The 24,929-nt window shown below is 37.7% G+C and overlaps 1 protein-coding gene across 1 annotated transcript in view; it reads right to left on the bottom strand.

Moving 5' to 3' along the window:
* The window catches only part of LOC139733094 (bridge-like lipid transfer protein family member 1), a 92,718-nt gene that overhangs the window by 64,354 nt on the left and 3,435 nt on the right, over nt 1-24,929 (bottom strand). The window contains exons 2-5 of the mRNA XM_071643937.1: nt 11,678-12,042; nt 4,095-4,173; nt 2,648-2,712; nt 192-348 (exon numbers count right to left, since the gene is read on the bottom strand). Coding sequence (XP_071500038.1) covers nt 192-348; nt 2,648-2,712; nt 4,095-4,173; nt 11,678-11,915 — 539 coding nt within the window. The 5' untranslated portion in view covers nt 11,916-12,042. The remainder of the gene's footprint in view (nt 1-191; nt 349-2,647; nt 2,713-4,094; nt 4,174-11,677; nt 12,043-24,929) is intronic.

Here is a 24,929-nt window from a genome sequence, read left to right as displayed (position 1 = left end):
ACTGCTTAGCAATAACAAAAAACTGTGAAATCATCACTTCAGTAGTCTATCCCTCCTAAATTACAAAATCCCAAACATGTTCTACATGCTTAACAAAACAAATGCTACTTCATAACCAACAATTTCTTGACTGCTTTGATATTCACGTCAATGCTAACTTGACAAGCTTGCGTCTCACAAATTTTACTGACCCACTCTGGGATGCCTTCTCCTGTTCTTTCCTTGGTGACATCTCAGGTGGGAGGCCAAACGCCTCCTCAAGCTGGGCGTAGAGTGCCGTGCGGTTGTAGCAGTGGACCTCGAAGCTGCTCAGGAACACAGTCAGCCTTGTCTCACATTGGGAAGTATCTTTGAAGAACAATCATAAAACATTTCCAACACTGAAGAATTTAACCCATTGAGGACAGACTGATTTTGCTACAACACGCATTTCCCATAGACACCTGCCCGAGTATACTCGGGACTTGTCCTCAACGAGTTAATAGTGAAGATAATCACACACATATACAACTGTAGTGTGCTCCCATTCACTGTAAAACAAAGAATGTTTGAGTGCATTCTAATTTTGCATATTTCGCGAGAGCCAAGATTCGCGAAATTAAAATGCAGGTGAAAGTTCTTCTTCACAATGTATGCATTGAATGTTAGAGGTAACTTGCGAAAATTTCATGCAGCGAAAATATTGTGTTTTACAGTATATCTAGCTCAGTCTCATGTGTGCTCAGGCTGACACCGAGTGACACACATTAAATCATAAAATATACCTCTTTCTTTTTTTTTTCTTTTTTTGCTATTCCTCGACTTACAGTGAATACAAGGCAAGTGCCAAATTGTGTCTCGCCCATTCGCGTACAAGAAATTAATATTTTTCTAACTCCCAGAAGTTCATTGACCCGCCTATGACCTTTGACCTTGTGGTGACCTTCAACTCCCAAAGGGACATTTACCATCAAAGTTTGGTCACAAACAGACAAAGGGATCAAAAGTTATGAGCCATAATCGAAACGCGCCATAAAAACTTAATGGGCCCTAAAAATTTGTTGACCCCTTTCTGTGACCTTTGACCTTGTGATGACCTTTAATTCCCCAAGGGACATCTACCGTCCAAGTTTGGTCACAAACTGACTTAGGGATCAAAAGTTATGAGCCACAATCGAAACGCGCCCTAAAAACTTAACATTGGGTCCTAAAAGTTTGTTGACCTCTTTCTGTGACCTTTGACCTTGTGATGACCTTCACCTCCCCAAGGGACATCTACCACCCAAGTTTGATCACAAACGGACAAAGGGATCAAAAGTTATGAGCCACAATCGAAACGCGCCCTAAAAACTTAACATTGGGCCCTAAAGTTCGTTGACCCCTGTCTGTGACCTTTGACCTTGTGATGACCTTTACCTCCCCAAGGGACATCTACCATCCAAGTTTGGTCACAAACGGACAAAGGGATCAAAAGTTACGAGCCATAATCAAAACGCACCATAAAAACATAACATTGGGCCCTAAAAGTTTGTTGACCCCTGTCTGTGACCTTTGACCTTGTGCTAACCTTCAACTTTTCAAGGGACATCTACCATCTAAGTTTGGTCACAAACAGACAGATACATCAAAAGTTACGAGCAATAAACGAAATGCGCCCTAAAAACTTAACATTGGGCCCCAAAGTTCATTGACCTCTGCCTGTGACCTTTGACCTTGAGGCGCCCTTCATGTTTGGTAAAATGTGTAACTTTGTATAACCACTCTTCCCTCCAAGTTTGATTGAAATTGAAATCCTCAGTAGAGAGTTATTCAAGTTTTTGTAGCGTTACGGACAGACGACGGACGGACGGATGGACGGACGACGGACGGACGGACGGACAGATGCCGCAGGTGATCCCTTAGTCTCCCCACACCTCCGGTGGGGTCGACAAAAATGTAAAATTACATTTTATACGATTCCCCCCCCCCCCAAAAAAAAAAAAAAAATCATAATGTTATTAATCAGCAACAAGCATTGCAACTTATCCCTACTAAGAATTTGCAACTGTTGTATGTTTGCCACTGATAAAAGATTTTCTATAACGACCCAATACATTTAGGAAGAGTAGACATTGTACTATTGTTCTTTTGATTTTATCTTAAATGTCAGGCAGACCAGGAGTACAATGTATATTATATTGTCAACCAACATGTTTTATGAAATCGTTACTTATTTGGCAATAATGATACTCAAAATGATAGATTATATTACTACTACTGCTAACTACTACTACTACTACTTACTACTACTACTATGTCTACTAATGGTGATATTAATACCTTATTGATATCATTATTATTGTTATCATTATTATTATAATTATCACTATTGTTGTCTCTATTGTCACAAGATTATCATTATCATTATCATCATCATCATTATTATTATTATTATAATAATTATTATTATTATTATCATTATTATTATTATTATTATTATTATTGTTGTTGTTGTTGTTAATATTATTATTTTTGTATTATCATCATCATCATCATCACAATCATTATCATCATTAATACATTCTACAATTCTTTGACATATTCAAATTAATGACTTGGGTTCTTGTTTAAATAAAAAAAGAATTTTACACTGAAAGACAGTCATTAAAAGTGGAGTTAAGATTCATACCTTCTTGGCCACCAAGTGGGGTATATGGTCTCCACCATCTGAATATTAATAAGGCATGTTGAACCCTGTGGGTAAAAGGCAAAAAATATGATAAGAATGTAAAGAAATTGACATGGATAAGTCTTTTTTACACACAATAATATACACACTTGCACACAGCAGTGATGAAGTGACATGACAGCAATTCAGAAGCAAAAAGTCATTCTATAACATTATATTAACCGCATAGGAAAAACTGGTTTCAAATGCACCTCTTTCAGAAGAGTTCTTGTAACTGAGAAGATGTTTTATAAGAATTCAAACCAACAAAGTATACACTTTGATTTGTCAAGCTGTATTCTGAGATTTCCCAGGAGAAAGACTTGCCAACAAAGGCTACCATGTATACAAAGAAAAAGACATCAGATAATTTCTTCAAGCTTTAATTTGAGCATGCTTGAACAAGATCTAGGTCTTGCCAATTCAATAATTTATATCTTGTTCAAGTTTGGCAACACACACTTATCCTTCGCTAAAGTCACCCACAATCATGGCAAAATGCCCCCAACTACAGATTGTAAATGTTATGCAAAATTATATCAAGACCTTGGGACCATCAATGTTCACTCATGAACAGAGAACAGGAACTTTGATAAAGTCTGTAAAGATAAAGTTCTTGGTGAATAGTGAATAATAAAGTCAATAGTTGGCCACCGTTATCTGTGTTTGACGGATAATGGGTAATACACAGGGTCATTATGATGATAATTATGTGTGAAAAGCCTGTATGCAAAACTGAAACGGCCACTTCTACATGGTAATACAATCACCATCACACACTGTGTCTAGTCTGTGTGAGCAGCCAGGACAGGTTTTAGCCCAGCAAAGCCAAGTTATATCTGCTATGATAAAGGAAAAGCATTTCTATCAAATTCAATGACAAATCAACACAAAACATAATGGCTGGAGGGCAAAATAAACTTTATATACTATTACTGGCGCATCAAAGATTAAATTCATATACAATATTTCATTCATAGCCACAATAACATTGAGTACAATTGGTTCCTTTATATAGCTGTTGATAAATGTTTACAAAATATTCTTTTTACAATTAGCTTATTCTCACATGTACCAAAATTAGGAAACAAACTTGCAATTCTGCATCAATTGATCATAAAACATCAATCTGCCTCCTGGATTCTCTTTCTTTCCTTTGTTATTTTTCAAAAATTCAAATGGCATCTCCATGTAACAGTACAACTTAGTTCTCAAGTTGATGTAACCATGTGACTATATGCCACATTATTGACTTCATTATGCAAAGTGGATATATCCAGCCATTTACATTTTTAAACCGTGAGAGTGCAAGTTTCTTTTCAAGTTTTCCCCTTCACTCCATTGTGGAAGGTAGCCACTGTACACGCCTCCAGGGTATGGCTATGATGTTAGCTTAATATTTAATCACCTGGTAGTGCGGTCCTCTGTGATGTAAGCGATGTCGTAAAACATCAACTTCCCCGACAGGACTGAGAAGGAGAAGGACCCTGGAATCGGAAGGAATGCAAAGAAAGAACAATTTGCAAGTTATCACATCTCAATAAATTTCAAATCAGTAACCCACTGGATAAAGCTTTCATTCCCCTTTGAGATAGACTTATCTTCATTAATACAAGGCTCCTAAGCATACAATGTACCCAGTACTACAACATCGTAAAGCTAGTCCTTGATTTATTAAGCAAACTAATTCACTGAACTGCGGCAAAGGGTCAGAACAAATTCTGTAGCCTGCCTCAGGTTCCAATGAAGAGCACAGATACAGAAAACGTTTGGAACACAAGACTCACACACTACCTGATGAATGCATATATTAGGGACTCAATGCCTGTTGTTTTGTCACATCCACTGAATGATTTTTAGGGCAATGCTAGCTGCTAAAAGTGTAAAAAATATGATTATTAATGAGGAATAAAAATGACCTGATACTGTGTCCCTACAAACTGATGCACATTTGTACATTTTCATTCCTTCATATTGATGTAGATATCCATGAGATATGAACCAATTTCTGAGGTATCACACAATTCTTTTCTGATTTCTGTACAGAAAGAAAAAAAAAATATGTCGATGGCATTTATGGAATTCATCAACTATGTGTTGATATTCCGTGAATGACTTTCGTCGTCAAGATTGGTGCTTGAATGTATACATGTACATATTCAATATCGTAAAATTGCCAAAAATAAAAATTAAATAATCAAGTCCACTCCATCAAGACTGTTTCAGGACCTTTCTCTTCAGGATGCAAGTGCTGCAGAATAGAGAGTTGTAGTGGCTGTGCCCTTACAACCTACAGTACCATCTCATCTCTTACTGCATTCCCAACGACAAAAAATTTTTATGGAAAACCCTATGTAAAAAAAAAAAAAGGAAAAAAATATCAACAATACACTACTACAGGGGAGGATCCAGGAATTCCGTAAAAAGGGGGGGGGGGCGCAAAGCAGTTTATTTAGTACTTCTGGGTTTATTCAGCTGACAAGCAAAAAAAAAAAAAAAAAAAAGGCCGCAACAAGCATTTTGTCGTGCCATTTCCAGGTTTCATCAGTTGACAAGAAAAAAGAAAGAAAAAGGCTTAAGCGCAATACAATCGGCTGACAAAGATTTAGTTTCTTTCAACAAAAAAAATGAGAACAAAAATTGAAAGGTTGGTGCGCAAACCCCCTTTTAATTTTTCCTCTTTATTTCATATATCTAAAAAAAGGACAAAAATTAAAGGGACCGAGCCGGCACGCCTCCTCCTGGATCCACCACTGCTACTACATAATATCAAACATAGACACATGGTGGTCACCCTTGGTTGCATGCACACCCCTGGTTGCATGCACACCCCTTGGCCAGTGATATATTACTCTAGTATGTTACATTTATTGCATTGAATGATGTACAATGTTACAGTTGTATGTAGAGTGGGAACCCAGCAAAGGTTTGCTTTATCAAATGTTTTTCTTTTATGGAGTTGGCAGGAATTTTTGAGATGAAAATAGCTGTGATATGAGCTGGTGTATCTCTATGGCCAAACAAAGTCCTTGCTTGGTTGTACCCTTTAAGTCTCCATGTTGTTGCATTCACCAACTTACAGCCACACAACTCTTGGAAGACCCTGCTCGATTGCATTTCCTCTATGAAAAAGACTACACTTCACAGTAGTGCATTTCTACCAAGTCAATATTTACAATGTGTTGAAGCACCCAATAAATTCCTTTGCCAGCACAGACTACTGTAAACATGCCAAAGTATTTGAATTTAGCGAGAAGCTTCACGGTTCAGTAAATGCAAAGAAGTCAAAAGGGGGCTGCTGCATCTGCTGAGAAAAAAGGTACCGCTGTGGGTATGATGAATACATACAATGTATTATCACTCAGGGGATAATGTACACAAAAGTAGCATTCAGGGTGCAATGCCGCTGTGACATTATCATGACTGCAGAGACCAAACTTCAGTCCTTAAGTTTCCTTATAAAAACAAAGATGTCAAATATATGAAAAAAAAAGAACCAAAAAAAAAACAAACGACCAAAAAAAAAAGACACACACATGCATATATGCAATTTACAATTGCTTCACTGAATGAAGGAAAGCCATGTTACTGGTAAAAAAAGTAATATCAATTATTTTAATAAGCTACAGAAAACAATATCTTTAATGATATCCACAGAATTTTTTGATCTGCAGGAGTTAGAAGCAGTTACCAGTAATCTGTAATTCATGCACCAATCACAGGACATAGATCTACAGCGGCAAGTATATTTCTACAACCCAGGAGGTATCCAAGCCCCGTGTTCCAGCCAACCTTAAATCTTCCAAAACTGAGCAAACACCGTACTGGCATTCTTTCATGACATTCTCCTATCAAACACACTGATTTCATTGATTTGATGCACATCATGAGAAACACCTATAGTGTCACATACTGCTGGCAATTCAGTGCACGTAAATCATGTTTCCCTTCGAAGTCTGTGAAAACGGTCTCTACATCATTGCTGATTCAGTGGCCTCATTTGATGTGTGAGGCACTATGAAGGGTGCCGCATCACGGCACTGTTAGAATGTTGCATAACATGCGACTATTACACAGTCTAAGTCGACTGTGATACAGCACACAGCATCACAAAAGTTTCAAAGATCCACAGATTTGAGGACGGCAGGATTATTAAGATTTTATGCATTATCCACACACAGATGGGGCCCCAGTCACTCCATGAATCTATTTCAATTTCTTGCCATGCTGCAATATAGTGTACATGTAAGACTGCCCCGGGAATGTTGGTGATGGCCTAATTGGAAAAGAATACAGTGTACTTCCTCCTAATGCATACATTGTACATGTATACGCAAGACTCGTATCCTCTTTGCATTCATCAACAATTACTATGTATCTAATACACGTTTGAAGACACAACTTGCTCTGTGGTATAGTACAAACTTTAGCGTGTTCTTACTTTAAGTTGGATCTAATCTTCTTATACCCAGTATTCATCATCCCAACAAAGCTTTAAAGCTACAACTCAACCCAAATTTTGAACAAAAGGAAATTGTTCCTTTTGCCATTTTTCATTACCCCTGGAAAAGCATTTGACTGTCTCCTTGAAAAGAAAATATTCTGCAAACTTCCACCATTTGCTTAATCAATTGCTGTAGGAGACGAGAGCAGAAATCAAACATACATGTAGTAATGCATACACCAGACAACTGCTTCCAGAAGTAAAGTTTGACATATGAATTCCTGAACTATTGAATGTCTTGGAGGGAAAACATGGACTGCAGTGTAACTCTACACTCCCATAGATCTATGCTACAGATGTACACTGTTAGATACTCAGTCTCATACACCCATTAGCACTTAATGCATCATTTTTTCTTATCGCAGTATATAATGAGGTACAATTTGTATCACAGGCAATCCCATGATTTATACAGCACCTTACCAATACACACAGACACACACATAGACACACACACACACAAGCATACAAAATGCAATTAATGCTTTATACACACACACACACACACACACACACACACACACACAAAATGCAATTAATGCTTTATACTATACAGTAATTCAATTTGGCTAGTATAACCTACCCTAAACAGAAAACAAAACCACTATACATGTCCCTTCAATCACATCACAGGCAAAGATACTTGTACTTTAGACAATTTCTCCTCTTTCACAGGGCAGAGCTCTGGAAATACCATGTTGCCAATTAGGCACTTTGTATGCAACCATCACCATAGTCCATACTGTTACTAAATATTGCATTGAATTTATTCAAGGCATGCCTTTGGACAGCGATCACCTTTTGCCGAGAAAAAGAATTTAAAAAAAAAAATACAGATGTGAGAGAAAGTAAGACAATTCTGTGTTTCCATGGAAAAGAACATGCGAGCCACTTAAAATATCACTTGCACAAAAACTGGCTGCAAGCAAAACAAGACAAGACATCCAGGGTACCGCAGTGAAGATACCACACCAACACATGAGCACTCGGAATCATTTTGCATGCAGTCATATCATATGAGGAAATTTGATCACAATATCAGACTGAATTGCTCTCAGACTACAATGAAATTCCAGCACTGATGTGCAACAAAATCCACAAGTAAGGAAGAGTTTTGATGCTCGAAGAAGGGCCTTATCAGAGTATGCTGCTGATGTGCACTCATGAGTACATATCATCAGAGAGAAAAACACCAAATAATGTCCACCATTTCAATGGTATAGAATTGTCTATTTAAAATCAAAGTATGTAAAAGCCATCCCCACCCCCCTTCCCCATGGAGACAATTCATTTACTAAGGTGTGACTACAGGTTTTGTGTGATGTAATATTGATAGTGATATCAGAGCACAATACTGTATACGCTATATATTTCGCGGGGTTTTATTTTCGCGAATTTCACGAGTCAGGAGCTATTCGCGAAATTAACAACACGCGAAAATATTACCTTCCAAAATGAATCCCTTGCTTTGATGATACGAACATTTCAGTACTAGTATACCATGTCACGGCTTACCGAACAGACCATACTGGCTAAGCTTGTTTACGCTCGTCCACGTCTACTTACAAACACTGTAGAGAGTCAATCCATTATCGCAAGGGGACCACTCGTCAGAAATCTAGCGCAATGGACTTAACCACTTCAAAAATGTTGAATTCTAACTTACTAGTTTGCAGAGTTTGGTAAGTTTTTTTTTTTTCATGCAGTGTATAACTAGTATCATTTTTATTTGCTAGTATCGTTGAAAATTCACACTTTCTTTGCCACTTCATATTTTCTCTGGTCCCCCAATCGCGAATTTAACCACTCGCGAAAATGTGTGACAGCGGCAATTCGCGAAAATTTATGTACGCAAAAATTATAGCGTATACAGTAATGTAGAGTAGAAACCATGACAGCTCATTTTGTTGAAGAGGATGTAGCCGAGAGCCTTCATTTCAGGTTTTGACAAGCTATTTTTCTATGCCAGTAGCCTACCCTTGGTGACATATCAACGTATGTACAATTTTGCAACCTACATGTACTGATAAAACCTTCCCTTTAAAAACAAGTGTTTCACATCCTTTGACTGTAAGTTTTTGAAGTTCAATGAAATGCCTCCCTTTGCCAATCAAATCCTTAAGATTAGTGGGTCATAATTAGGAGTGGACAATTTGTACAAAGGGCAAAAAGAGTATCAACATGAAGCAACATATAATACACTATAACCTTGACATACAGTATGTACATCTGATAGGGCACAAGTACATAGAGCTCTACATTGTATGCCACATTCAATTTGGTAGTGACTTGTGTATTAATCAGCAAGTGAGCACCTGAACTATGTACAACGTACCGGTAGTACCCGGGTACCTATGGTTATAACAAAATCACAGCACTGAGAAAAGGTGAAACGCACACAGTAGGCCTACTGAAAACAAGGGCAGGTTTAGGCCAGGTACAAGTACAGAGTTCAGCTCTTACAATTGGAATGCAATGAATCAACCAACATCCTACCGCATCCTACTTTTTAGCTAACAACATACTTTGTATTACCTCAACATAACCGTCATTTTAACCGGCCTCTGAGGAAGTACCATGTTCATTTTTAACAGACACATAATGAAATGCCAAACAGCCATTTTCCTATTTTATCTTCACCTATTGACAATTGATGAATTGTATTGTAGACTATGCACGACCAGAGACCACTGTTTAAAGGTACCACATGTACACGTAATCCCCCAGCATCCCTGTTAAAGTTGTTTGGCACCTCAGAATCTTCTGCTGGGATAACTTTCATTTGAAATGTCCAATCAAATCTGGAACTAAAAGATTATATCAACCAAGGTTTAAGACTAAGTGGACACATTCAAGGTTTGATTACCTTACAAGTAACAAAACAACATTACTTTTCAAGAGTAAAATTCACTGAAAATGCCAAATCAACCATGATACTGTATATTCCTTTGCCCTGTTGAAAATGTGCATAAAAAGGCAGTGTATCTGATGGCTTGTCAGACTGCTGAGTTGAATGAGTTCAGGGAAACACTATACCAATCTTAATACAAATCATCAGCTGGAAAGGATAGTACCGGTAGTATTAAATCTTTCTGGTCAGATAGTCTGCTGACCTTTACAATGACCATCATTATATCATCAACATTGTAGTCATTGTATGACATTGCCTGCATTTGCCTATGAACCGTTTTCTACATACAATGTACTGTATAAGAGCTGTTATTTTTGCGAGGGTTTAATTTTTGCAAATTTCGCGAATCACAGTTTGATTGCGAATTTAACATCACACGAAAATGACTCTATGCACTGTGTTAAGTGAGCGATTGAAGCGTAAGCATCAGCGTTGATCTGCAAAAACAACATCTCGCGAAAATGTCTATGACCTCGTCATTCGCGAAAATATCTATACACAAAAATAACAGCACATACAGTACATTGTATGTTCTACAATTACCCGTTCACAGCAATCTGCAAAATAAAAGTAACACTAGATGCCAAATTACTGTTTAACCCGTCGAGGATGGACAAATTTTACTACAACGCGCATTTCCCATAGACACTTGCCCGAATATACTCGGAACTCGTCCCCAATGGGTTGAAGTACAATGTATGCACATGGCTCACTTCCTCTAGAAGTAAAGCACTGCACTTCTGAACAAACTTTAACCAAGCTGGAAAATGAAACTGAGGATACCAGTATTTCATGGGGCACTTATGGTGAAATCATTTCAAGCCAAGCTGCTGTATGCTACGGTTAACTGATGTCCAGTTTTGATACATTGAATTTTGATACTTGAGGACTAGTGCTGATTATATTAACTGGAAAAGAACACTACATGTATATCACAATATCATTTCATTAAAGGACAAGTTTATCTTCATAGACATGTGGATTTCAAGAGTGAATGCAGCAATATTAGTAGAACACATCATTGAAAGTTTGAGGAAAATCGGACAATCCGTTCAAAAGTTAAGAATTTTTTAAGTTTCCGCTCAGTCAATGTTCGTGTTGGATGAGAAGACTACTATAGCTTGTGATGTCACATGTGTAGAACGATATAAAGAAAATATAAAGAAAATTCAATACATTTTCACTTTTCTATTTGCCTCTTTCAGAAGGCTGGGGGAATAATATTACACATAACTATAACATCAGTGACAAGTTGCAGGAAATGTGCACTTTTTTCAAAAAATAACATTTTACGAAATTCTCTTTGTACAAAATTGTATTTTCCTTGTATTGTTCTACACATGTGACATCATACACTGTGGTAGTATTCTCATCCAACAGTGACTACGCAGGTACTTTAAAAATTCACAACTTTTGAACGAATTGTCTGATTTTCCCCAAACTTTCACTGATGTGTTCTACTGAATATTGCTGCATTCACTCAATCCACAAGTATAAGAAAGTGAATTTGTCCTTTAAGTCCAATCATACAAGGACACTAAACTAAAGGCTGAGAGATACTTTGTAAAGTTCTTACCTATATGAAGGTGTCCCTGCTTGATCAAAAACCTGTTGATGACCTTCGTCAGCAGAAAGCCAAGCACTCTGGCGTTATAGAAAGTTAGGTACAAGATCCATGTGCAGGCTATAAGGGTGACGGCAAGTGTGGTAAAGAAGACAGTACCGAACGGTGGACCGCTCGGACCAGAGGAGGATGCAGTCCCCATTTCAGGAGTACTGCTGACAGTGGTGGTGGATGCAACTATGGAAGACATGGTAATTCGTGATTGTCAGCGTTGTGCTCCCTCAGTTTGGCTTCAGGTAAATGGCTGGTGGGTCAGGATCGGACTACTTACTGTCCGTGGCGAGATGAGCATCTTTGTCACTGGCAGCTTGCAGTTTCTGACAGATTGAATCAAGAAGAAATGATGACAGTTACAGATCTTAATCCACGATGGTAATACACATCAAGAGTAAAGCATGCCACACTTATGGTATGTCACATAGAGTTTGATACTGAGACAACTCTCAATATGGTTGGAGGCTTCCATACACATGTCTCCTCTGCCTGTGAGCCTGTGTCGTGACCTGAATTGGTCGTTATGTTGTTTTTTTTTTTCACTAGCGCTAGAAAATCCAAATTGTTTTGTAGCTCAGGTGATTTTTAAGTCACCTTGATACTTCTTTTAAATAATTCACTCTTACTATTACATGTACTACCGGTAATACTACACAACAATGTACAGGCCTACACATTAGAAAAGTCAAAGACATTGCAGACATGTGTACACACATTGAGTGCTCTCACATAACCAACTCAGCTTACATTGACTGCTCAGTATGAGTGGCCACGGAAGATTTGAATGGGCGTGTCTTCAGTCAAACAAGATTGAGTAGTATCAGGTGATACTGGTCGAACTGACAAAATATTTGTGCTGTGCCCTGAGGTTTGGAGGCATGTCAGCCATGGTTTCAACCATAGTTTGCATGAACTTCACTCACAAATTGTTTTTCTTCCTTTTTTATTTTCTTACCAGTAATCTACTGTATGAGGTCAGTGAGCAAGTTATCTCTCACAAATTGTATTCAGGGGTTTTTTTTACCACAGTTTATTATATCATTAGTATAGTATGCAAAGTGTACCTGTACCAGTGCTTTGACAATGAAAGCTTTTCACAGGAGTAGCATTTCAGAGCATACAACATACTTTTATGTATGCACACTATGCAAAGACAGTACATTGTACAAAACTGTAAATTTCATGGCATGAAATGTTTGCAAACTTCCACTGACATCCAATGCATTACAGCATAGACAGGAACTGTGCATTTTAATTTTGCATATATATTGGCTGTCTCAAACTTTGTGACATTAGTTATTATGGTATACAAGAGAAAATTTCTGGTTTTACGGTAGATTGAATCACCAGATGACACATTTACTAATTGCAGGAAAATGTGCAGGTTCAAGATATCATGTACACTGTAGCTGTCCTGTCTCTAAGGCATGATATCATCTCCACACAAAGTTTTTTGTTTTTTTGTTTTTGTTTTTGTTTTTGTTTTTTGTTTTTTGCTGCTGTTGCTGTGCTATCAGTTACAATCCCAAAAATGTTGTACTCAAGGTGGCATTTATGTTTTTTAACCTCCCTGAACAGCACTTTGTTGCATACCTATTAAAGTTGGTATCTACATTGTAGTTAATGGCACACAGTTAGTAGACAAAGCATTCATCCACTTTATGACAAATGCACTTATAGTATAAAACAAAGCACTGATCGACTTTACGAAAAATGAGCTTCACGCAATACAGTGTACTTCCGTTAAAACAAAGTCCCTGGGACCAGCAGTTTTCTTTCTTTATAACAAAATTTCGCTATATTCGAACAGCAATATGCATGAAAACAAGGAGATTATAATTTTGGGACCCAAATTTTGATTTCATTGTAACGAGAATTTCCTTACAACTGTGTTCGTTGTAACGGGATTGCACTATACAGAGTATATAGTTGTTATAGCTTTATTTTGTTTTGCTCCTACTGCTGACTTGCCTAAAAAGTGTTTTTTTCTTATGAGTTTTTCATATCTACGTGAATAAAATATTAATTCACGACAGAATCAAATGTCACTGTTCTCTTTCTGTTTCTCACTAACCCTTTCTCATTTTTGTGTTAGCTTAAATAGCAAGGGAACCTAACCCTCATCTCCCCTCGACCCAAATACATTGCTACTGGGAAGATAAAAACTTGAATGATGTACTGTAAAACCAGTCTTGTGCATGAATTTCACAAGAGCCAACATTCCAGAAATCAAAATGTACACAATTTAAGTTCTTGCTAACACTATATATGCATTGAATGACCAGTGGCAATTTGCAAAAATGTAATGCCACGAAAAAGGCTGTCAGTTCCAATTTGTCCAAATTTCATGCTGCAAAAATAGCTTGCTTTAAAACGTGTGAATACAGTATGCACTACTAATGTTTGTGCAATAATTATAGCAGAAAATAAACAGATGGTGGTCTGTCTTAGATCAGCTGTCCATGTAGAACTCTTCCTACTATAACAATGGCATTGCAAGGTACGTCTCTTGAAAATCAAGTGATAATGTACAGTGTAGATGTCCAGAACATAAAAGTTACAAGCAACATGTACACAACATGCAAAGTGAAGAAACAACAACAAAATCATCATTAAAAAACAATCAAGAAATTCAATTACTTTATAAGGAAATTATGTGGCACTTGAGGAAGTCAGCATTAAAATTATGAACATACATGTAAGCATTCACCTAATCACTCAATAACACAAATACGCTCTTATCTATATGCCTGCTAAACATACACCTGTCTGCACTGTACAGTGTACATAGGGACTTTTCAAAATCAATTTGATACATTTGTAGTTAAAATGACTACAAAATCAGAATGTTGGATGATGAGAAGTTTAACATCCCTGTACTTTCATAAACCATAGCGTTATTGACAAGGCCATTAGAAATGTACTTACTTACAGTACTCTCTTGTTTGTTTCTTTTATTATTTTTGGGGAAAGGAGGGACTAGTATAAATTGACACGTTATGCCTTCAGCTTGGTAAATGGTTACAGTACAATGTATCTTCCTCACAATGTATAACATTTTCTTGTAAAATTTACGTGCAATTCTACTACTCTCTACCTTTAACCTGACACATGTCTCAAATCCCTACTAACTGCTCTTGCCTCACCATGGATAGAGAGATAATGTAGAGACTGTCAGGGCAAAGCATCACGTATCAAGACAAGAATGATGCCCATGACCTTACAGCAGCCACAGCTATGACTCATGATCATCAGAACTTGCTGGGAGTATGGGTCACAAGTATCACATAGGTGGCATGTTATGTAGAATCATGGGAGGTATTTCTTTTTTTTTTGGGGGGGGGGGGGGGCAGGGATACATAGAAGTATAATGTACACCTCAATATTAAAGCCAGTTTGGAGTTCCACTTTGCGCATGAGCGGAAAAAGGTCATTTGTACCAAGGAGGTTCTAGAGAATGGAGTCACAACCGTCTTATTTCCTTTGCTAGATGTTCGAAGCCGCCGCGCAAAAATATTTGAAGCATGTGCCAAACAGGATCTGCTGCGCAGATACAAAGACAATTGACTCGTGTCTCATTGCATAATCACCAGCCACTTTCAAAGGAAGATACTGTAAAATGAGGAATGTTCGCGTGCATTTTAATTTCGCGAATTTCGCGAGCCCCAAGATTCGTGAAATTAAAATGCATGTGAAATTCCTTGTCTACACTATGCATTGAACGCCAGTGGTAATTCGCGAAAATTTCATACCACAAAAAAGGCTGTCGGCTCCAATTTGCGAAAATTTCGTGCCGCAAATAGCCTACATGTTTTACAGTATGTCTTTGGGATGGTTGTTACTTTTCACTATCCCTTCTTATAAAAGGTAGTTGGTACAGACACGAGGATCCACAAATAGAAATTGAGAAAAAAATATTGAAATAAAGATGAAAATTACTCGACTAGGCATCCCCGGGCACTGATTTATATCTATCAATAAAGAATTATACTTGAAGATTATTCCATAATTAGTTTCATATGTGGAAATTAAGCGGAAAAGTGATAAAGCTAGCTTTCCAGGATGGTACAGTTTTATACATTTTCACATTATACCGGTACAGCTGTGATTTACACTTTTGCGCAAATTTCTGGACAAAATTAATTGTTTTACATGCTTTATCATTAAGTGAAATTTCCATTCATTTGATAAAATAATATGCAAAATATGGCCAACATTATGATAATGTTCAAAATAGGCGTTTTCACATCAGCCCGATAAAAATCCAAGCTCGAGATATTTTTCGCAGAAAATAGTCAGCAAAATAGCGCGCTATTTTGAAACATCGGGCTGATGTGAAAACGCCTAATGAATCTTCAGATTGCTCAGCAAGACTGCGGCCTCGAACATCAATAATCAAACGCACAAGTGCACCTGTGGAATTCTTTTGTACATCAATAGAAATCTGACAACTGTTTGAATAATTACAGCCAGTTGGAACTCCATGTATAAAACCTCCTTGTTTGTACCAACAGGGCATGTTGGTTTCTAAATTCATTGTAGAAGATGAGCATCTGTGATGTACAATACCAGTAATGATTATTAAATTCAAGAGATCCTATACAAATGGTGCTAGCCAGCACATCCACCTGACAGCAAAAGTGATACAAGTCATGGCAATACCAATAGAAAACTAGAAATGTCGCTATGGCGACTGATGCCTCCGCCATAATGCATGATTCTCCTAATAGGTGTATAGTACAATGTCTTCACAATGTGTGATGACGGTTTCACATAACTGGCAAAATATTGAAATGACAGGTTTGTCAGAAATATCTTGAATGTTCACTTTCCTTGAACTGGGTATGCTATAATTGTCTAAGAGTGCAGGTACACATATTTAGGGAAATGAGAATTTTTATTTGACTTCTGACGGACCCTTTTATAAGTTTATGCATTGAGTAATTTCCGAGGTATGAAGAAAGAGTGTAATTACAGTACAAAATAGTTGTTTTTTTTTTGTTTTTTTTTTGTTTTTTTGTTTTTTTGGGGGGAGGGGGGGCATAACCTGGCCTTTGACCCTTAACCTTTGACCTTTGACCTTCTGGCTGGAAATTTCCCGGAGAATCTCCATTAAGTAATGCATGTATATATTAACTTTTAAAACTAATAATGCAAGCATTGCATATATACTAGTATATGAGGGAAATAGTAAAATTTTGAGGAGTTGACTTAGACCTTTGACCCCCCTGACTATTGACCCACGACCCCTCAATTCCCTAGATAATCCCTGCCAGTCAGTACATGCGTATGCACCAAGTTCCATGAAGATACATTGAACCATTTGCAAGAAAAGTGATATTGCAACATTTTCACCTAACCTTTGACCTTTTGACCTTTGACCTTATGACATGAAACTCTCTTTGGAGAATCTTTACGCAGTAATACATGTCTACACTAAGTTTCAAGAAAATACCTTTGGGCATTGCATAGATATAAGGGAAATAGCAACATTTTTAGCATTTGACCTTGACCTTTTGACCTTTAACCTCTTGCAATGTCACTAAAATCTACTCAACTAATTGTCCCATCATACATCATCCTTGGACCAAGTTTGGTGAAAGCTGCTTCATCCAGTTTTGAGTTATCACGTAAACAGATAAATTTTAGGATTTGACCTTGATCTTTGACCTTTGACCTCTGTCCAATTTCACTAAAAAACTTATCAAGTAATTGCCCTATCATACATCATCCTTCAACAAAGTTTGGTGACATTTGCTCAATCCAGTCTTGAGTTATCACGTAAACGGATACAATTTCATGATTTGCCCTTGACCTTTGACCTTTGACCTTTGGCCGACTTCACCCAAAATCTTATCAAATAATTGCCCCATCATACTTTATACTTGGACCAAGTTTGGTAAAATTCCAGTCAATATTACTCAAGTTATCGCGTAAACGAAAGCGGATGGACGTACGGACGGACGTACGGACGGACATACAGACGGACGTACGGACGGACGTACGTACGGACGGACGGACAACCCGAAAACATAATGCCTCCGGCACCACTTCATGGCGGAGGCATAAAAATTGTTAATACATTAAAAGATGCAAAATAATGAAATGGATGCTTTCCCATGTAGCTGACTGTTAATTGATGCAGGGAGGTGCTAGAGAAGGAGAGACAACAAGGAAAAGTAGAAATTACGCGGTGCGTAATATATGTCCCCGCCGGAAGTAGCATTTAGTAGCAAAATGTACAATATAGGTAAAAAGATGAAGGTCAAAGGTCAAAGAAGTCAAAGGTCAAAATTCTATGTAGAAGTTTTGAAGCCCTCACCTAGTGCCATCACATAAAGCAAACGGAATCGAAATCGGGTTAGAAATGGCGAAGGAGTAGCATTTTGTAGCCAATGTACAATATAGGTAAAAAAATCAAGGTCAAAGGTCAAAGAAGTCAAAGGTCAAAATTCTGTGTAGAAGTTTTGAAGCCCTCACCTAGTGCCATCACTTAAAGGACAAGTTCACCTTCATAGACATGTGGGTTGAGTGAATGCAGCAATATTAGTAGAACACATCAGTGAGAGTTTGAGGAAAATCTGACAATCCGTTAAAAAGTTATGAATTTTTGAAATTTCTGCTCCGTCACGGCTGGATGAAAAGACTACTATAGCTTGTGATGTCACATGAGTACAACGATATAAAGAAAGAATAAAGAAAATTCAACATATTTCCATTTTTCTCGCATAACAAAAGAACACTCGACTTCTCTCTTTCAGAAGGCAGGGGGAATAATATTACCCTTAACATACGCCAGTAGCAAATCGAGGAAATGTGCACTTTATACAAAAAGTAAAGTTTTGTGAAATTATCTTTTTACTTTCCTTATATAGTTGTACGCATGTGACATCATACACTGTAGTAGTCTTCTCTTCCAGCAGTGACTGCGCAGAAACTTAAAATATTCGTAACTTTTGAACGGATTGTCCCATTTTCCTCAAACTTTCACTGATGTGTTCTACCAATATTGCTGCATTCTCTCAATCCTTATGTATATGAAGGTGGACTTGTCCTTTAAAGCAAACGGAATTGAAATCGGGTTACAAATGGCAAAGGAGTAGCATTTTGTAGCAAAATGTACAATATAGGTCAAAAATCAAGGTCAAAGGTCAAAGAAGTCAAAGGTCAAAATTCTGTGTACAAGTTTTGAAGCCCTCACCTAGTGCCATCACATAAAGCAAACGGAATCAAAATCGGGTTAGAAATGGCGAAGGAGTAGCATTTTGTAGGCAATGTACAATATAGGTCAAAAATCAAGGTCAAAGGTCAAAGAAGTCAAAGGTCAAAATTCTGTGTAGAAGTTTTGAAGCCCTCACCTAGTGCCATCACTTAAAGCAAACGGAATTGAAATCGGGTTACAAATGGCGAAGGAGTTGCATTTTGTAGCAAAATGTACAATATAGGTCAAAAATCAAGGTCAAAGGTCAAAGAAGTCAAAGGTCAAAATTCTGTGTTGAAGTTTTGAAGCCCTCACCTAGTGCCATCATATAAAGCAAACGGAATCAAAATCGGGTTAGAAATGGCGAAGGAGTAGCATTTTGAAGCAAAATGTACAATATAGGTCAAAGGTCAAGGTCAAAGGTCACAATTGAAATTCTGTATAGAAGTTTCAAAGCTCCCATGTAGTGCTATCATATAAAGCAAACAGAATCAAAATCGGGTTAGAAATGGCGAAGGAGTAGCATTTTGAACATTTTGATCACACACGGACGCACACACGGACGGACGGACGGACACACGGACGGACACACACACGTACAGAGCCCGTTTCATAGTCCCCTGCTCGAACTCGTTCGGCGGGGACAACTACTGCTCTCCTTTGAAGTCATGCGCAGCACTGCCGAGAAGTTATGCGCTCAACTACAGGTGTTACCCAGGTGCTTTGACTTTAAAAGAGAGCATCAATAATCGGGACTAGCGCTCTCACATCTAGAAATACTTGCCCCTACTGCAATTCGCTCTCTCTTTCAATGTGATGGCAACAATGAATTTGTGTACCTTGAATTGGAGAAGCGAATCAAAATGCAGTGTAAAACTGACAATTTTAACAGCAAATAGTTTAAAAGCACACTGGAACACGCTTTAGTGGAGTACTTTATTTGAAAGATCAAAATATCCCAGATTAAAAGATAGAAAACTAACATGCGGAAATGTGCACATCATATCTCCGAACTTCGTCTTGCAACTAGAGCGGTGCCAAGCATGACTTAAAAGCGTAGTGGAATGCTAGACATCCCATTGTAACGCCTTGAACCAAAACATGTGTTTGCATGAATTACGAAGAGTTGCCACTCCATCTCTGTAACACCTCCCTGATTTGATGTATTCTGGTCACCTGGTCTACGCAAGTTCTTCTTTGTTCGAACATGATTGATGAAGCTAATGAATAGAAGGTTTGTGTAATGTATTACAATTTATGGATGTTTACTTTCCTACAGCCTAGTAACAAAGTATTCCATTCACCTGCTCCCTCCCATTTACAACTGTATAGTTCCATCTAGGCAGGAATTCACTTAGTTGTTGCAAGGTAGGGCAAGCCTCCCGCAAGCTTTGTGGTTAAAGACAACTTTTGTGAACAAAGCATGCATAAAATCTGAATACATTATAGAACAGATCTATTGCTATGTCAGGCAATCCTCTATGCATTCTGTCACTTGTAAATGAGTAAAGTACCTAACCAATTAAGAAATAAAAAAGGTCATTTGTATTTTGTACCCTTGTGCACATTTATAAGCTAACTCCAAACTGACTTTGATTAAAAAAAATCATGCCAAAGACAACTAACATTCTTAAGTCAGTTAAAAAAAAAAACAATCAACTAACCAAAAAGAAAAGCTGAGTTGTAATTGAGAAGTAAATTCTCAAAAGGTTGAAACACTAACAGAACTTACAATGTCTTTGCACGATAGTTTCAGCAACAATGTAACTCTACCTGTCTTCAACTATCTACCACATCATCCCAGAAATTAGCATATCTGGAGCTACATTCTTGTACTTGCACCATCAATCTAATAAACTTAGTAGGCTTTATAGCATCAATCTAGTACTTCAACTCCCTGTACCGGTATATTTAAGCCGTACTAATAATCTACAAAGCCTCTGGCTGGCCTCTGTATGGGATCTAGCTGCACATTAGTGACATTGACTAATTTTTTCTTTTTTTAGTTAGTTACTGAATTTTTTATAAAGTAACTGAATTTTAAAAACATTACATTTCAAATGTATTTCAAGATCTGGAAGTTCATATCAGGTCTAATAATACTTGTTTATTTCCTATACTCCATCAAATATGATTAGTTTCTCTTCTTGTTTCAATAATTTAGTATTGTAAAATTGGATAGTTTTACGCAACTGATTTTTTTTTTGTACCCTGCTGAGTAAGGTGAATTTCGCATGTTTTTTAATTCTTCAGAATCAAGATGCCACAGGTGTACATAGTGGCACATATTACAAGAAAAAATATCTGGGTTCTAGTTCTCTTAAATAACTTTGATGTCTTTGTGATCATATTAATCACAGCCAGTGCCACATTTTTAAAAGTAGGGGGCGAAAACAAAATAGCCCTTCAGCGGAATTTTCTGGTGCCACTTCCAGGTTTCTCCAGCTGACAAGCAAAAAAAAAAAAAGAAGGAAAAAACTAGAAATGTCGCTATGGCGACTGATGCCTCCGCCATAATGCATGATTCTCCCAATAGGTGTATAGTACAATGTCTTCACAATGTGTGATGACAGTTTCACATAAATGGCAAAATATCGAAATAACAGGTTTGTCAGAAATATCTTGAATGTTCACTTTCCACGAAATGAGTTTGCTATAATTGTCTATTAAAGAGTGCAGGTACACATATTTGGGGAATTGAAAATTTTTACTTGACTTCTGACCGACCTTATTATAAGTTTATGCATTGAGTATAATTTTCAAGGTATGAAGAAAGAGACGAGTGTAATTACAGTACAAAATATTTTTTTTTTCATTTAAACCTGACATTTGACCCTTAACCTTTGACCTTTGACCTTCTGGCTGGAAATTTCCAAAAGAATCTCCATTAAGTAATACATGAACATATATTAAATTTTAAGACTAATAATGCAATCATTGCATATACTAGTATATGAGGGAAATAGTAACATTTTGAGAAGTTGACCTTGACCTCTGACCCCCTGACTATTGACCCATGACCCCTAAATTCCATAGATAATCCCTGCCAGTCAGTACATGCATATGTACCAAGTTCCATGAAGATACTATATGAACCATTTGCGAGAAAAGTGATATTGCAACATTTTCACCTAACCTTTGACCTTTTGACCTTTGACCTTATGACATGAAACTCTCTCTGGAGAATCTTTATGCAGTAGTACATGTCTACACTAAGTTTCAAGAAAATAACTGCGGGCATTGCATAGATATGGGGGAAATAGCAACAGTTTTAGCATTTGACCTTGACCTTTTGACCTTTGACCTCTTGCCAATGTCACTAAAATCTACTCAACTAATTGTCCCATCATACATCATCCTTGGACCAAGTTTGGTGAAAGCTGCTTCATCCAGTTTTGAGTTATCACGTAAAAAGATAAATTTTAGGATTTGACCTTGACCTTTGACTTTTAGCCGATTTCACCATAAATCTTATCAAATCATTGCCCATCATACGTCATACTTGGACCAAGTTTGGTAAAATTCCAGTAAATATTACTCAAGTTATCACGTAAACGAAAGCGGACGGACGGACGTACGGACGGACGGACAACCCGAAAACATAATGCCTCCGGCACCACTTCGTGGCGGAGGCATTAGAAGGCCTTCCTGCACTTCTTCCACCACTGGTTCATACTACGTGTAACTTCCAATCGGCTTCTAGTCAACATTGACTAACAAGCAAAACAAAACAAACAAAGCTTTTTTTAAGCACAATCTTTTTTTCTGGTGCCACTTAAAGGGAAGCAGTCCTGAGATTTTCACTGTACTGATAATTAAGAAGAGTAAAAAATATAAACTTTCACCAATTTATACGCTTGGACATCAAAAATTGTCTCCGTACGCGATTTTTGAAAAATAATTCCTGCAAGCGATCGTGAAAGAGCCGGCAAAAAGATGCTACGTAGTGCATGCCCTACTCACCAAGTTGACAGCCGTGCCTCTAAAAACCAATTTAAGTGTTCAAATGATTAGTTGCAATTTTATCATATAATGTGAAAGTTTGTGGTTTTATAATTTTAAACAAAATATTTCAAGCTTAGATATATATAATTTACGAAAAATCAATATTGTAAACATAAATTTATATGTATTTTTAAACCAAATATACCATGAACTTGACATCAAATAGGCACGGTCGTTTTCTAGCTTCCGTCCGTGTTGCATACTTCTTAGCGTAGAAACCACTCTCGCGCGCAAATCCTTACCATACCAATGTATACATACACAGTACACTCGACTCCGTCCAGTCGATTTTGGCATTCAAACCGAAGATAACCTGTGCATGAGAGAGTTGAATTCTTCAAAGAAAATATTGTTTGTATCTCAATATTTCTGTAAGTAGTCAGATAATCGCCTTTCCTCGAAAAAAAAAAAAATATGACGTGAGCCGGGAAGGGTAAACACAGGGGTCATAGGGATATGATTTCGCTCCACTTTGCCGTGCATGTCCAGTCGGCACTGGCAGCAGCTAGCTCAGTGGCACTGTACTGCAGTCCAACCCCGGCTGCAGGCCCACGGTAAATTAAACATAGCTAGCCACTTTCCTTAGCTCTCTACGCTTTTTTCCCTCGGTTCTCTTCGAAGTCGATGCTCGAGGTGTTTCTGTTTTATAACTCATGTGAGCAAATGGTCAGGATTGCATCTGGTTTCAGGAGTTTTCTCGGTTTATAACCGAGGGCCACAGCCTGCCGGTCCACGTAAAAACATCGCTTCACAAATTGTCCACGCACAGGTAGGTCACAACACGATTTCGAGATTTTGTAGGCCCTAAGTTTCTTATGTTCGGCATCGTTGTACCGATATTTCCCAGCCACACAGCTCACCTTTCACGATACTTTTGTTGGTCTGGGACGGAAAAAAGGATTTTCCTGGGAAATTTTCTACACGATTCGAGCAAAACTACTGATGTAAGATAGCCTGACCAGACGACGCTGAATGCGGTCGCCCCTGTAGTGTACTAGCAGGCCTGTGTAGAATCGTTTCTACCTACAAATATGTACACTGTGTACGTACTATAGAACATGCATGAGCGGCGACAGGTAGGGCTGCAGCTGCGCTTGAGACTGGAAAAGTGCGAAGGGCAAACCGCGTACGGGGTGCGTACGCGTATCTACCGTAGATCTATCATCTAGTTGTACCGTCCACAAGTGCGAATATAATACACAATACATACACACACACACAAACACACACACACACACAACGTAGAAACAATGTCAAATACGAGTCGGAGTAGCCACCGACGTCTTCATGCATCCGGGTAAACTAGGGAGCGTACGGATAACGAGCAGAACACGGCTGGGAAGAGTTGTGCATCGACGACGTATGACTCTCCGTCAAGACTTGCTCATTAGCATATTCACCATGCAGAGTCACACTTTTTCAACCAAAATGTACGAGCTTATTTGGTGATTTTAAAGTTTGTTTTTGGTGAAAGTAGTTCATTGGAGGTACCAATAACAACATATTTTTTTAAATTTCGTGAGGACTGCGTCCCTTTAAAAGCATATCCCTAATGATTCTAGGGCAAGTCCAAGATAAGGTCCCCTCAGAAGGCTAAATTTCATCTTTGCTCAATATTGACATGTTTGGTATCATTTTGAAGCTTATGAGTTGAAGTTTTGATTTCCATGGAGGAAAAAATGATATTATGTAAATTTATGCAAATTTTAAGGGCTTCATTTGCATAAATGTGAAACACACCGTTACGTATGGGACATTTATAAAAATTCATATTAATTCAAAGGAAAGCAAATAATATTTGATTAATATGTGGACATAAGAAGTTCATCACATAGTTTAACTTGGTGTGAAAATTTAGGGATTATGCAAATGATTATGCAAATTAGCTCGTGTCCTATCATGAGATGTCCCATACGTAACAAAATGAGGTCATTTTTTTAGGTTTTTTCTGAAATTGCTAAGGTTATTTTAATGCCCTTTTGGAAACTTCTAATTCATTGTTTA

This window comes from Diadema antillarum, unplaced genomic scaffold (assembly GCF_040938485.1).
Source record: "Diadema antillarum isolate AM-2024a unplaced genomic scaffold, OU_Dant_1.0 seq00000460_RagTag, whole genome shotgun sequence".
Taxonomy (NCBI): Eukaryota; Metazoa; Echinodermata; class Echinoidea; order Diadematoida; family Diadematidae; genus Diadema; species Diadema antillarum.
This window is presented reverse-complemented; position numbering and strand designations above follow the sequence as displayed.